Genomic DNA, 11,934 nt, shown 5'->3' with positions numbered 1-11,934 from the left:
CGTGCGTAATGCAATAATAAACAAAAGATAATTGCGTCTGCGATAATGGAAATAGAATTTTACAGATTGTGAAAATTTTTGCATTATTATCTTGCAGCAGATATTCCAACTGTATAAGGTATATAAATAATCTACCCTAATCCAAGGAAGTTACGGTAACACGGCACGATAAATAGATTTTAACTATCTTCTGAAATTGATATCGGATTAATTTAGCTTTTTAGAAACCGTGAATGGTCCACGCCATTTAAAAAAATAATGTTTCCGCCCGGGATCGAACCGGGGACCTTCCGCGTGTTAGGCGGATGTGATAACCACTACACCACGGAAACTATATACTCGTAATGTTTTGGTTAAATAAATCACTTCAGTTTCGCAACTCGAACAGTTAAATTTAACCCAGAATTTTCTCCCGTATATCATTTTATTGAATTTTATTATACGTTTCAATGATAGCAGAATCGAGGGGACGAGAAATCTACAGTTTCTCATCGCGATAGTCAGTTCGAAAATGTGATATTTATACCTAGATGAAACATATCTATACTGCTTATTTTATAATCGCCGGATGTATAGATAAGAAACAAACCGCAGAGTTGTATGCGCATCAACTACACGAATTTCATGTCCTTTGTGTTTGCAGAGAATTTTTTTGCTCATTTATTGTTCAGTCGTTCAGCGGTTGCAGTACATTCTCTAGGCTCGTATTTAATTCTTTGTTTCAAACGGTCCGTCGGGAGATGAAATAAAGAATGACGGATACAGAAATCGCACTGGAACCATTCAAAGTACGTTTTTTCATCCTGGCTCCTCCAGTGACGTTACTACTGTTTGGACAAGCATTGACAGGTTCAAAAATATAATTTTATTATTTTTTATTTGTCATATACATACGATGATTCATCAGTTTCGAGTTCACAATTTTACAGCTGTGATTGAGCGGCCCTGTAAACTGTCACTTATTTTGACTATTCTCAAAGTTTAAGTATTAATGATTCAAAGAAGTCACAGTTGGCTTAATTCTACCTGCATAATGCCGAAGACCAACATTCGGCAAAAATGTTTTTATTGCAACGTTAACAACAATGGCAGACAATGTATATCTGTAATTGATTACCACTAATTGTAAGAAAAAGATTTTAGAATTTAGATTTTAGATTTTAGAATGACACTTTTCCTCGATCGTTAAAGACTAATACACACCGTATTATGTAGAATTTAAAAAAAAAAACAGTACTCGAATTTGCAGGAACGGTCCTGACTGACTTAATTTTGTACCGCACCTGTCTATTCTCACTGAATATCAATCGCACCGAGTGCAATATCCTTCGAACCAATGCCAGTAGCCCGGAAGCAATCAAGTTGGAGGCGGAAGTTCAGCCGTACGCAAGTATGATCCTGTTGGCGAAGTCGTTGATAGAAAATTTATTGCCAGCAGTCGCTTCTCTGTTTCTTGGTTCTTGGAGCGATCGAGCTGGAAGAAGACCGCTTTTTTTATTATCGTTAGCAGGCGAGTTTTGTCTTTTTCTCTAAGCTTTGTCTAATTGTAGGTGCATTATTGCCTCGGCTACTATTTAAACAGCGAACAGTACCGAACAACGCATCGTCTCGCCTTATATTCCCTTAATAATAATAACCAATAGTAATGCAGCGTGTGATTGTCAAACTTGCACCTTCACAGGTTTTACCATACTGCACGTATCACACACTCTGATTTCAATTTGGGACACGAATCCTTGGTACTTGGTGATCCCTTCGGTCCCAGCATTTAGCTTTGGTGGAGTTTGTGCCGTGATGATAGCAGCGATGTGTCATATCTCTGATATTACTGCGGAAAAGGAGAGAACGATGCTCATGACTTGGCTTCAGGCATCGGTGTTTCTCGGAATTATACTCGGCAGATTTATCACGCCTTGGATTTTCGAACACTATGGTTATACAGCTGTATTCGGCGCATCGGCGGTATGCTGCATATTGGCTTTAACTTACACTTACTTCATTGTCCCAGAAACAGTGAGAGATGCCTCTAAGGTGAATATCCGATACGCCGTTAAACGGTGATACGTATTATCTATACATAATTCATCATTGAATGTCGACGATATTTCAACAGGAATCGATACGTGAAGTATTTAGGATCTCTTCCATTCGAGAACTTCTTATCAGCTCCTTGCAGAAGCGAGATGGTTTTCATCGATCTGTTGTCTGGTTCGCCATTTTCGCCCTTACTCTGACTGGATTGGTTTTCCAAGGAGAAATCAGCATTGAATTTTTATTTACAAGAGCGCGGCTGGGCTGGGATGTCCAACATTATTCTTATTACAGCGGCATTGGTTACATGCTGAGTATGCCATGCATGGTCATTGGAGTCACATTATTCAGTCGCGTTTTAGGTAAAGTCCAAGATTAAGGGTACGTAGTAGTCCTACCTTTATCGCCCGAGCAAACTGACGTATCGTCGGACGAAAATTCGTCACAGCTGAAGCAACACGCATCCAGACGTCTAGCAAAGTACGATCGAATGTGATTCTCTAGGCTTCAAAACATGGAGATTTAGTGAAAACTCAACTTTCAACTTTCACGTTTATTTGTAATTATTAGTTTCCTTATTTTCTTTTCTTTGTTTATTTTTTTTTTTTTTCAAGTAAGCAGCAGGATTTGAAAAAAAGAAACCTATGCGAAAAAAGTCCGAATATATTTTACGACTTTTTGGATTACCTGCAATGAATTTAATTTCATCTCAATTTTAGGCTTCTCAGATACTCTTATAAGTGGCATAGCATTCGCAGCGTGTCTGGGCGGTTCGCTCACAGAAGCTCTCGCGACGAAAAGTTGGCACATTTATCTCGCGGCTAGTATCGGATTTTTTGGTGGAGCTGTGGAACCTGTCATGCGATCTGTAATATCAAAGTCCGTACCTGCAAAAGACATTGGTGAGTTTACGCATCGCTTGAATATTATTAATTAACGCGACGAGTTTAACGAAAAATGAAATCTTAGGTTTTAGAGAAAAATAAATTTCTAAATTTTCAGGCAAAGTATTATCCCTCACCAAATCACTCGAAACGTTAAGTCCGTTGGCCGGAGCTCCACTCTACACATTAATTTATTCCCATTATTTACCACCGATTTATCCATCGCCCGTTTACCTCCTTTCCACAAGTTTCTTCGCCGTGTTGATACTTGTCACAGTGGGTATAGGAATACTAATCCGAAAGTCTCGCGATATAAGTTACGTTCCTGTCGTTGTAGAGGATAATTAAAGTTCACGGTGGTAGTTAAGATTCAACCATGTCTATGGTTTCATTCCTGTAAAACAATAGCGAGATTCGATGTTCAAACAAGCCATTCTATAATTTAAATAATTTTTTATCATAACGCAAAATAAAGTTAAACAGCCGCTTTAAACTCTCATTTCGCCGTAATTCCACTTGGGACAATCTGCAAAGTTGATATACTTGCATATATGATTATTAAAAATATCATTACACCAACTAACTGCGTATTACATGTATGTCCTATATAATATGTATTTAGATTGCTGATTTGTCATAAATTTTTATTAATGATTGAGCAGCCACGTGTCGGTAAATCACGCAATACGATATTGGTAAATCCCCGAGACCGAAATACGCGGAATAAACGGGTTATCTGTAAAGTGCAAATGTATACCAGTACCTCACATATCCATAATCCCTGGTAGCTGCGAAGAGCTACATTGTGACCCGGGGATTTCCCTTCTACCTCGAGGAATACATAACAAATCTCTTCGCTATCAGCGTCCATAAAAGCTGTCGGAGAGTCGAGAATCGTCACTCGCAGTTCCAGATCAGACGTGGCAATAACTGCAGGTAATAATTATCGTACCGATTTGCATACTTACTATATATTGCTATAGTTTATACAGAGGTTTTCCCTTCTAAATAGATCTGCAATAAATTCGAGATGAAAACAGCTCTAGTGCTATTTTTGCTGATCCTCGGCTCAGTCATGCTGACCCAGGCCTATATCCATAAACCCAGTATTGGACGGCCAAGACCAGGTGGAACCTTTCCCACGTTTCCTGGAACAGGACCCTTCAATCCAAAACCAAGATGGCCGGACGCTTATGTAAGTAATTCAGTGATCGAATTTATGCATAAAAATTTAATTCAACCCGACTCGTCCGTTCTAAAATTATTCTTCGTTTTTTCAGCATCGTGGACGACGTTCCGCCGAATACTTTAAAAATGAAGATTGAATGGAGACCCGACGTTGAATGATCAGAAATTTTTGATTTTTAAAAGAACTACGACCGACCCACTGCTGAAAACCGAAATACTGTCTCATCATATCTTATATCTATCGTAATGCATTGCAATAAAATATCGTTTTACTCTCAACTTTTCTGCCTGATCTGTTATTCTTTATTTCGCATACAAATAAATCCAGATATAGCGTACTATTATCCTGATTACATCGATTATTCGAAACACTTACTTATAAGTATTGTGTATTACACCTACTTTTGTTCAATATTTGTCCGACATTAAAGCAAACACGATGTTTGCTTTTTGTAATCAGCACATTGTTCGAGCTCGATTTTGCAGATCTATGATATCTTCAGCACTTTCTTCTGCTGGAGGGGTCATGCAGAGTATAGCATCTCTTAACCGCAACCATCCATCCGGACTCGATTGAGATTTTGGAAAGCCCATTCGTCTCCTCCTGAACCACTTAGAACTAATGGAAAATTTATTATCAAAATGCTTAGGCCAATTGTATTACATCAGAAGCGCATTGCGATCACCATTGGAAGAATAGTAGCTCGATCGACAGAAGTGTAAGTGAAAGTCCAACTCCTGCGCCGAGTAGGTAAAATGCTGGATAAACGTCGTCCAGGTAGATGCTGATAGCCTCGCTGCAACAAGCTCCGTGGGACTCGCATAAGGGCCACGTCTTGAAGAGAAACCTTCTGGTCCGTTCGAGTAGTCCGAATTCCCGAAGGCGCAATAGGCTGAACCGCGAACAAAGAGAATTGAACGAAAACAAGGAGAAACAGTACCTAAAAAGCGATTCCCCCTTACCTGCGATTAATAATTCTTTTGTACTTGTCGTGACTTAGGTTCAGGACTCTGTGATAAGTACCCGCAGCGAATGGCGCCTCTTTAACTTTGCACAGTCTTTTCATCGACCGACAACGTCGATGGAAAATGTCTCTGGTCGATGTTCGGTCGGCCAGTAAAACGGCTGAACCATCGAGAACATTGAGCAGTACTTGAGATGGAACGATTCGCGTTATCTTAAGTCTTGCTGCGCCGTAAAGAGGTTTCAGTTTTTCCGTGTCCTGCGCATCAAAGACTCGTTAGGCGACCGTTAAGGTAAGGACCGGAGTAAGGAGTACTCCTACCTTTACCGACCGAGTAAACTCATCCTTTTTCTACCCATATGAAATACATGAACGAACGGAAAGGATTCAAATTTCGACGATGCAGCGAAATTCAGGAATGTTATTTTCTGAGTCTACTCGGTCGGTAAGGGTAGAAATACTGCATAATTATAAACTCACTTGCTTGTCGAGTACAAAATAGGGCGAATCACTGGCGTAAAGCGAAGGTGCGGAGACGACTGTCCCTGAATTGACGAACGATTCCGTGATGGCGATGATACTCGCGTTGTAAGCCGTGTAGACGAGGGCTGCCATTACGAATATCGCAAGGAAGAGGGTCCTGGACGAGGGAGCTTGCGGGTTCAGCGTTGTGCCTTGCTGGCAAAGTGCACCGACCGAAACGAGGAGAACTTCGCTCAGCTCCCATCGAACCTTCCGCCGACATCCTAGAAACGGAAGTAACCGTTATCACAGCCGTGACGCTTCGGCCAATCACTGATATAAGCTCAATTTTTCTCAGCGTTAAATACCAGCCGTCTCAGAATCGCTCAGTCGGACTTCCCTTGCCAGGACATAAGTCAGGGCGACGGTGACTCCCAGGAGAAGAAGTGCCAGCACGAACCAAACGTCATTTGCAAATGGCGCCAGGAAGATTATCTTCGACCGTTTGACGATGTTGATTTTGTGATAAATTGTTGGCCTGAAATATTACAGACCATGCAATTTTACCTACCATTGGCCTAATAATGTCGAGTCTTAATTAACTACTGGTGGACTATGCTGACTGGTGAATGAAAATTGGAAACGTTCGGTGTTCGCCGCTGCCGATTAAACCGGGTCCCGTAACTTCCACAGTTCCGTTACCGTTCGCCAGTCCCAGTATCGAGGAATTTACTCGCAGGTCATAGCTGGAAATTGAAATGATTTCCGGTGATAATTAATCCCTGGGTTTTGAATACAAAAATACGTTTATATTCCATATTATTATACACAATATATGTGACCGAAACTATTCCGCACACTAACTTCGATTCCAATACGTGGAGAAGAAGTTTCACAACCTCCTTGTCGTAGGTGGAATAAGCAGAACTCTTAAAGTGCATGATAGCGATGCTTATGCAAGTGGAGAAGATCCTTCGGGTACTCGTTGGGAAGTTTTTCAGCTATCCAGTCTTTATACGAATCGATACCTCGAACATCAGGTTGGAGTGGGCGTCTATAATCTCTACGGATAGGGCTTGAGTCAACTTTACGTTCGTTTACCCATCTATTCAACGTCTCATTCAAGCCAAGTGTATTTGGCAAATTAAAAACAGGGTTGGGATTCTGATGACGAGACCCGTTAATTTACTAATTGTCAGTCTTCCCTGCAATTACTGCTGATGAATTCAATCAGGCACGCAATTAATCGAGGTGATATAATTTATCAAAAACGTAAGTACGTGGAATGACCTATGAAACTCATGTCTTGCCATGACATCTGCAACAACTTACGAAATGAAATAACATTCCACAGTGGAAGTTTACCGCATTACGCGTTGTTTGTAATAAATCTTGGGGCAGTTGTGTATTTTTTATTACGACTTCTTCTGAGCACAAAGAATCTTGCAAGCTTGAAATTGATGACATTTGGTACAAAGAGTCGAAGGATGCGAGAATTTTTTTCATCATTATAATCAAATATATCCTTTGTTGGATTGCCGCCGCCCCTTTTTTCTCATTAACAATGCAATAATGACTCTGAGAAAGTGAATAAAAAAAAACGTGGCTGGTATTGCGTGACAAATATAGTGGAGTGTGAAATTCCTAAAAATGCAACTGCACTCGTTATTCATTAGTATTTATTTATGCGTTAGGGTATTGCAGATGCGGGGAAGAACTCCCAGCAAGTACGTGTAGTTCGTGTTACACGTATACATCAAACTATCGGTTATAAATCGCGTCTCCGACTTACTACATGTGCCAAATTATATGCTACCAAAAAAAGGAACGCCTACAGATCATTACAAGCTGCTGGTTCAAGGGTCACTGCTGTTATCGGCTAGCTGACACGTGCGTATAAATAACATATCGCAATATGAGTTTAAAAATAATATAGTCCGAATGATTGGTAAGAAATTATCGTTATATCATTTCACATAATTTATCAGCATTGAAATATCGGGGCTATTTTGGCTACACCGGATAATCGGATGAATGCTAATGATGTTAGAAGTGAAGTCGCGAACAAAGAGAATTGAATGAAAACAAGGAAAAGTAGTAACTACAACGGATTTGCTCTGGAAAAAGAATTGAATGTACAAAGTGATTCTTCCTCACCTGCGATTGATGATTCGATAGTATTTGGCATGACTGATTGTGAGGTTCAAGACTCTGTGGTATAAGGTACTCACAGTGAATGATACCTCTTTCATTTTGCATAGTTTTTTCATCGATTAACAACGTCAACAGAAAATGTCTCTGGTCTAGATTTGCGTCCGTTTACCTTTGCTTCACAGGTTCAATTCATGCAGCATCTGCTCAGTATTATTCGTGCCAAGTCTACTCTGAAAATGGAAAACGGTTTCACGATTCTGATTGTGACACTTATGAATTTACTTGCCACTCCCTACGGCAGTGACGGCTGATGAATTGATTGTCAGCTAAGCTATATTCAATCGAGACAACATGAATTGTCAGGAACAATTTGAGGAGGACTAGTAATACGAATGTCCGAATTCGTTGTGAAATTTCACCGTAAAGCGAAATAACATTCTCGAATGAAAGTCTACCGAACTACGAGTTGTTTGAGGACTTGTATATATTTTCTCAAGACTTTCCCTCAGTACAAAGGATCTCGCAAGCCTCAAATTGATGACACTAAAGGGTTCAAAGGATCTATGTTTCGAAAGATTTTCCCAGTGACATTAATCAATTACGTGCTTCGCCCTTTGTGTATGGTCTTGGACCCTCTCTCCTCATTAACAATGCAAAAATGACTCTGACAAAATCGGAGTGAATAAAGAAGAATCTGATTGGTATAGAGCATGACAAATAGAGTTGAGTGCGAAATGCCTGGAAATACTCGTCGTTTCTTAGTATTTATTTTTGTCGAGGGAAATCCAAGACGCGGGGAAGAACTGCCAGCAGGCAGTTATATACGTTACGATATCGGTAATCAACCGCGCGTGTATCTGACTTCTGCATGTGCCAATTCTCAATACACGTAAGCGAAAAAAATAACGCCCGATCTTTGCACTGCGTAAGCCAGGGTCACAGCCGTATTCGACTACGACAGCTAAAGCACTATACATGTGCTTGTATAACATAATATATCAATTTTAATAGTTGAATAAAAAATTTGAAAAAATTCAGCGTTGGGACAATTAGAGAAAAAATTTGAATCAAAATCAAAAATGATAAGGTTCAAATGTTAGTTGGGTTGGCATGGAATTCCCCATATGCTTGACATCTGGAGATTTTATCATCATGATGCAACTGTGGTCGTAAAATTTTTTATTCTAAAACTGTCCGATAAAAAATCATTGCATATTCCTTAGAGTAATTCGTGATTATTGAAATAATGTCAAATATTTTCTGGCAGCATCCGATAATCTTACGAATAATAATGATGTTCAATTGGAAATTCTTTTTTTTTTGCACTTATGGAAGCAGCTTCTGATTAATAATAGTACCTTTTATATTTTTCAAAAATAGTGTTGAACATCCTGCGCTTAATTTAAAATTTAAACAGTTTCAGCATTTTTTAATAACTGAGGAAAAAATCTGACCCCAGATCGATTATAACGAATACGATAACATGCTCCAAATAGCGTACAATTTCGCATGGAGTAACCCTTGGGCACATATTTTAATCTTGATTATAATAATAAGAAGTAAACAACAACGCACGATTGCACGGAGCTATCAAGCTACCGAAGGGGAATCCGCGGAAGTTTCAACCGTGTGAGTGATTGTAGAGATGGAGGTTTTTCCCAGAGTTTATCATACATGCATTTGGCTACCTATAAAAGCGAATAACTTACAACCAGCCAGCACAGTTGCAGTCCAGAGACATACTCAGTTGGAACAGGTAAGATGAACATTTCTTTACGATTCTCTACTATTTTGTGTGCTTTTTGGTGTTGTAGACTTTGTTGTCGATGTAACAGCTATTCAATTATCAAGTAACACGTTTGCTCTTGAATATCAATAGCATGAGGATTAAATTCGTTAAGTCGTATTTAAATTCAAATCCGTTGAAAATTTTGATGAATAGATAATGCTACACGACATGTCATAAGCAGAATTTTGACTGATTGTAATTCGTTTCAGATAGTTGATCAAAATGAGGGCTGCCGTTTTAATCATTTTAGCAATCGCCTTAACGGCACTAGTAGAATCGTCTCCAGGTATAGGAGACACGAGGCGACCCGCCCCTTATGTCGTGAGTATAATTATCATCAGAATCGTGATGTTCATGGAACAATTACCAACTGTTTGTATAATGGCCGCGTTTTATTACTTCAGAATCGTCTGCCACCACCAAAACCACGGTTTCGAAGATCAGCCGATCCGGAACCCCAAGGATCCGTAAGTGCCACTTGGCAGAAGAATCTCGATGGTCCAGAACGTCGACCTTCTTACAACGTCGACTATCAGCAGAAGCTCTTCGAGAACAAACATGGTTCGATTAGCGCGACAGGCGGAGCTCAGAAGTACCCAGGTCAAAGGTGGGAACCAACTGTCGGACTACAAGGATCCTTCCGATTCCGTAGATCGCCGGAACCACAGCCGGAACCTCAAGGATCTGTGAGCGTTACAGCGCAAAAGAATCTCAGTGGTCCAGAACGCCGACCTTCTTACAACGTCGACTACCAGCACAAGCTTTTTGAGAATAAGCATGGTTCGATCAGCGCCACAGCAGGAGCTCAGAAGAATCCAGGACAGAGAGTGCAACCTACTGTTGGAGTGCAAGGGTCTTTCCGATTCCGTAGATCGCCGGAACCACAGCCGGAACCTCAAGGATCTGTGAGCGTTACAGCGCAAAAGAATCTCAGTGGTCCAGAACGCCGACCTTCTTACAACGTCGACTACCAGCACAAGCTTTTTGAGAATAAACATGGTTCGATCAGCGCGACAGGCGGAGCTCAGAAGTACCCAGGTCAAAGGTGGGAACCGACTGTCGGACTACAAGGATCCTTCCGATTCCGTAGATCGCCGGAACCACAGCCGGAACCTCAAGGATCTGTGAGCGTTACAGCGCAAAAGAATCTCAGTGGTCCAGAACGCCGACCTTCTTACAACGTCGATTACCAGCACAAGCTTTTTGAGAATAAGCATGGTTCGATCAGCGCCACAGCAGGAGCTCAGAAGAATCCAGGACAGAGAGTGCAACCTACTGTTGGAGTGCAAGGGTCTTTCCGATTCCGTAGATCGCCGGAACCACAGCCGGAACCTCAAGGATCTGTGAGCGTTACAGCGCAAAAGAATCTCAGTGGTCCAGAACGCCGACCTTCTTACAACGTCGACTACCAGCACAAGCTTTTTGAGAATAAACATGGTTCGATCAGCGCGACAGGCGGAGCTCAGAAGTACCCGGGCCAAAGGTGGGAACCAACTGTTGGAGTACAAGGGTCTTTCCGATTCCGTAGATCGCCGGAACCACAGCCGGAACCCCAAGGATCCGTACGTGCCACTTGGCAGAAGAATCTCAGTGGTCCAGAACGCCGACCTTCTTACAACGTCGATTACCAGCACAAGCTTTTTGAGAATAAACATGGTTCGATCAGCGCGACAGGCGGAGCTCAGAAGTACCCGGGCCAAAGGTGGGAACCAACTGTTGGAATACAAGGATCATTCCGGTTCCGGAGAGCAGCGGAGTCAGAATCCGAAGAAAAGATCGTTCAACAAAATTAAAATTGAGTCGTTTATGTCTAATTGACTTATACTTGTCTTATGTATATTTGCCACTTTACCACCAAATTTCATTCAAATTACCTAATATATGTTTGAATAAATAATACTTGATTTCTTCTCTATAAAATAACCTTTTATATCATTTTAATATCAACAGTATTACCACCCTACTGTAAATGTTCATTTGTTAAATCATAAAGTGTTTTGAAAGAATTCAGCATGTAATTTATTACATGATTCATCTTCTAAATTCGATAAAATGTATGAGAAATCACGTAATGAAAAACAAAAGCACGAATTATCAGATATACTGGATCAAATATCATATAGTCATCTATACAGAGCAAGCAAAATCATATAGTCAACTGTTACGTGATTTCTTGGACACCATCCTATAGGACATCAGCGTTATTGGACAGCAAAAATAATCGGAAGCTATATGGAGCGCTAGATTAATTGGACACTGACTGATTCGACATAGCGATTTATTGGACAGAGCCCTTGTCTTTTGTTACTTTCCTGATTGCGGATCTGCGGATGTATGGAGTAGTTACGATGACATGACGTGACAAGACGCGTTCGTGGAATTTGATCTATTCGATAGGTACATCGAAAAGTGAATCAGGACCAACTGCAAATACAATGCCAGTGCTAATCCTATTGGCGGC

The 11,934-nt window shown here is 40.7% G+C and overlaps 3 protein-coding genes and 1 non-coding gene across 5 annotated transcripts; 2 read left to right on the top strand and 2 right to left on the bottom strand.

Moving 5' to 3' along the window:
* The first annotated feature begins 7 nt into the window (after positions 1 to 7).
* Positions 8 to 4,100, top strand: LOC107219140 (tetracycline resistance protein, class D-like). Of its 2 annotated transcripts, XM_046741253.1 has the most exons (7): positions 8 to 849; positions 1,250 to 1,510; positions 1,682 to 2,031; positions 2,114 to 2,393; positions 2,751 to 2,933; positions 3,704 to 3,851; positions 3,928 to 4,100. In XM_046741253.1, exons 1-7 carry the CDS (start codon positions 753 to 755, stop codon positions 3,947 to 3,949), a joined length of 1,341 nt encoding a protein of 446 aa, XP_046597209.1. In that variant the 5' UTR covers positions 8 to 752; the 3' UTR covers positions 3,950 to 4,100. The 2 variants fall into 2 exon arrangements, with proteins under 2 accessions (XP_046597209.1, XP_015512724.1); XM_015657238.2 differs by lacking the exon at positions 3,928 to 4,100 and having other exon boundaries at positions 3,034 to 3,834.
* Trnav-aac lies at positions 260 to 332 on the bottom strand. The gene has a single exon. It is a non-coding gene; the product is annotated as a tRNA-Val (tRNA).
* Positions 4,101 to 4,421: 321 nt separating the features above from the next.
* On the bottom strand, positions 4,422 to 6,524 carry LOC124294428. Its single transcript, XM_046739407.1, has 7 exons — positions 6,395 to 6,524; positions 6,154 to 6,276; positions 5,899 to 6,068; positions 5,549 to 5,814; positions 5,067 to 5,326; positions 4,790 to 4,996; positions 4,422 to 4,722 (listed from the first exon to the last, which is right to left on the bottom strand). Exons 1-7 carry the CDS (start codon positions 6,469 to 6,471, stop codon positions 4,560 to 4,562), a joined length of 1,266 nt encoding a protein of 421 aa, XP_046595363.1. The 5' UTR covers positions 6,472 to 6,524; the 3' UTR covers positions 4,422 to 4,559.
* Positions 6,525 to 9,411: 2,887 nt separating this feature from the next.
* On the top strand, positions 9,412 to 11,396 carry LOC107219157. The gene is made up of 3 exons (XM_046740431.1): positions 9,412 to 9,440; positions 9,687 to 9,794; positions 9,878 to 11,396. The coding sequence occupies exons 2-3, from the start codon at positions 9,696 to 9,698 to the stop codon at positions 11,264 to 11,266; spliced, it is 1,488 nt and encodes a 495-aa protein (XP_046596387.1). The 5' UTR covers positions 9,412 to 9,440; positions 9,687 to 9,695; the 3' UTR covers positions 11,267 to 11,396.
* Positions 11,397 to 11,934: the final 538 nt, after the last annotated feature.

The sequence above is a fragment of the Neodiprion lecontei genome, chromosome 5, assembly GCF_021901455.1.
Source record: "Neodiprion lecontei isolate iyNeoLeco1 chromosome 5, iyNeoLeco1.1, whole genome shotgun sequence".
NCBI classification, from domain to species: Eukaryota; Metazoa; Arthropoda; class Insecta; order Hymenoptera; family Diprionidae; genus Neodiprion; species Neodiprion lecontei.
This window is presented reverse-complemented; position numbering and strand designations above follow the sequence as displayed.

What these genes read in the sequence shown, in the direction of transcription:
- LOC124294428 (XM_046739407.1), bottom strand. Translation starts at nt 6,471, where the DNA reads ATGCACTTTAAGAGTTCTGCTTATTCCACCTACGACAAGGAGGTTGTG. An exon ending in TTTCCAATTTTCATTCACCA is followed by an intron (nt 6,069 to 6,153) that starts GTCAGCATAGTC and finishes GTAATATTTCAG; the next exon opens with GCCAACAATTTATCACAAAA. An exon ending in AAAAGAATTATTAATCGCAG is followed by an intron (nt 4,997 to 5,066) that starts GTAAGGGGGAAT and finishes TTCGCGGTTCAG; the next exon opens with CCTATTGCGCCTTCGGGAAT.
- LOC107219140 (XM_015657238.2), top strand. Translation starts at nt 753, where the DNA reads ATGACGGATACAGAAATCGCACTGGAACCATTCAAAGTACGTTTTTTC. An exon ending in TTTTTTATTATCGTTAGCAG is followed by an intron (nt 1,511 to 1,681) that starts GCGAGTTTTGTC and finishes GCACCTTCACAG; the next exon opens with GTTTTACCATACTGCACGTA. An exon ending in ATTATTCAGTCGCGTTTTAG is followed by an intron (nt 2,394 to 2,750) that starts GTAAAGTCCAAG and finishes TCTCAATTTTAG; the next exon opens with GCTTCTCAGATACTCTTATA.
- LOC107219157 (XM_046740431.1), top strand. Translation starts at nt 9,696, where the DNA reads ATGAGGGCTGCCGTTTTAATCATTTTAGCAATCGCCTTAACGGCACTA. An exon ending in GGCGACCCGCCCCTTATGTC is followed by an intron (nt 9,795 to 9,877) that starts GTGAGTATAATT and finishes TTATTACTTCAG; the next exon opens with AATCGTCTGCCACCACCAAA.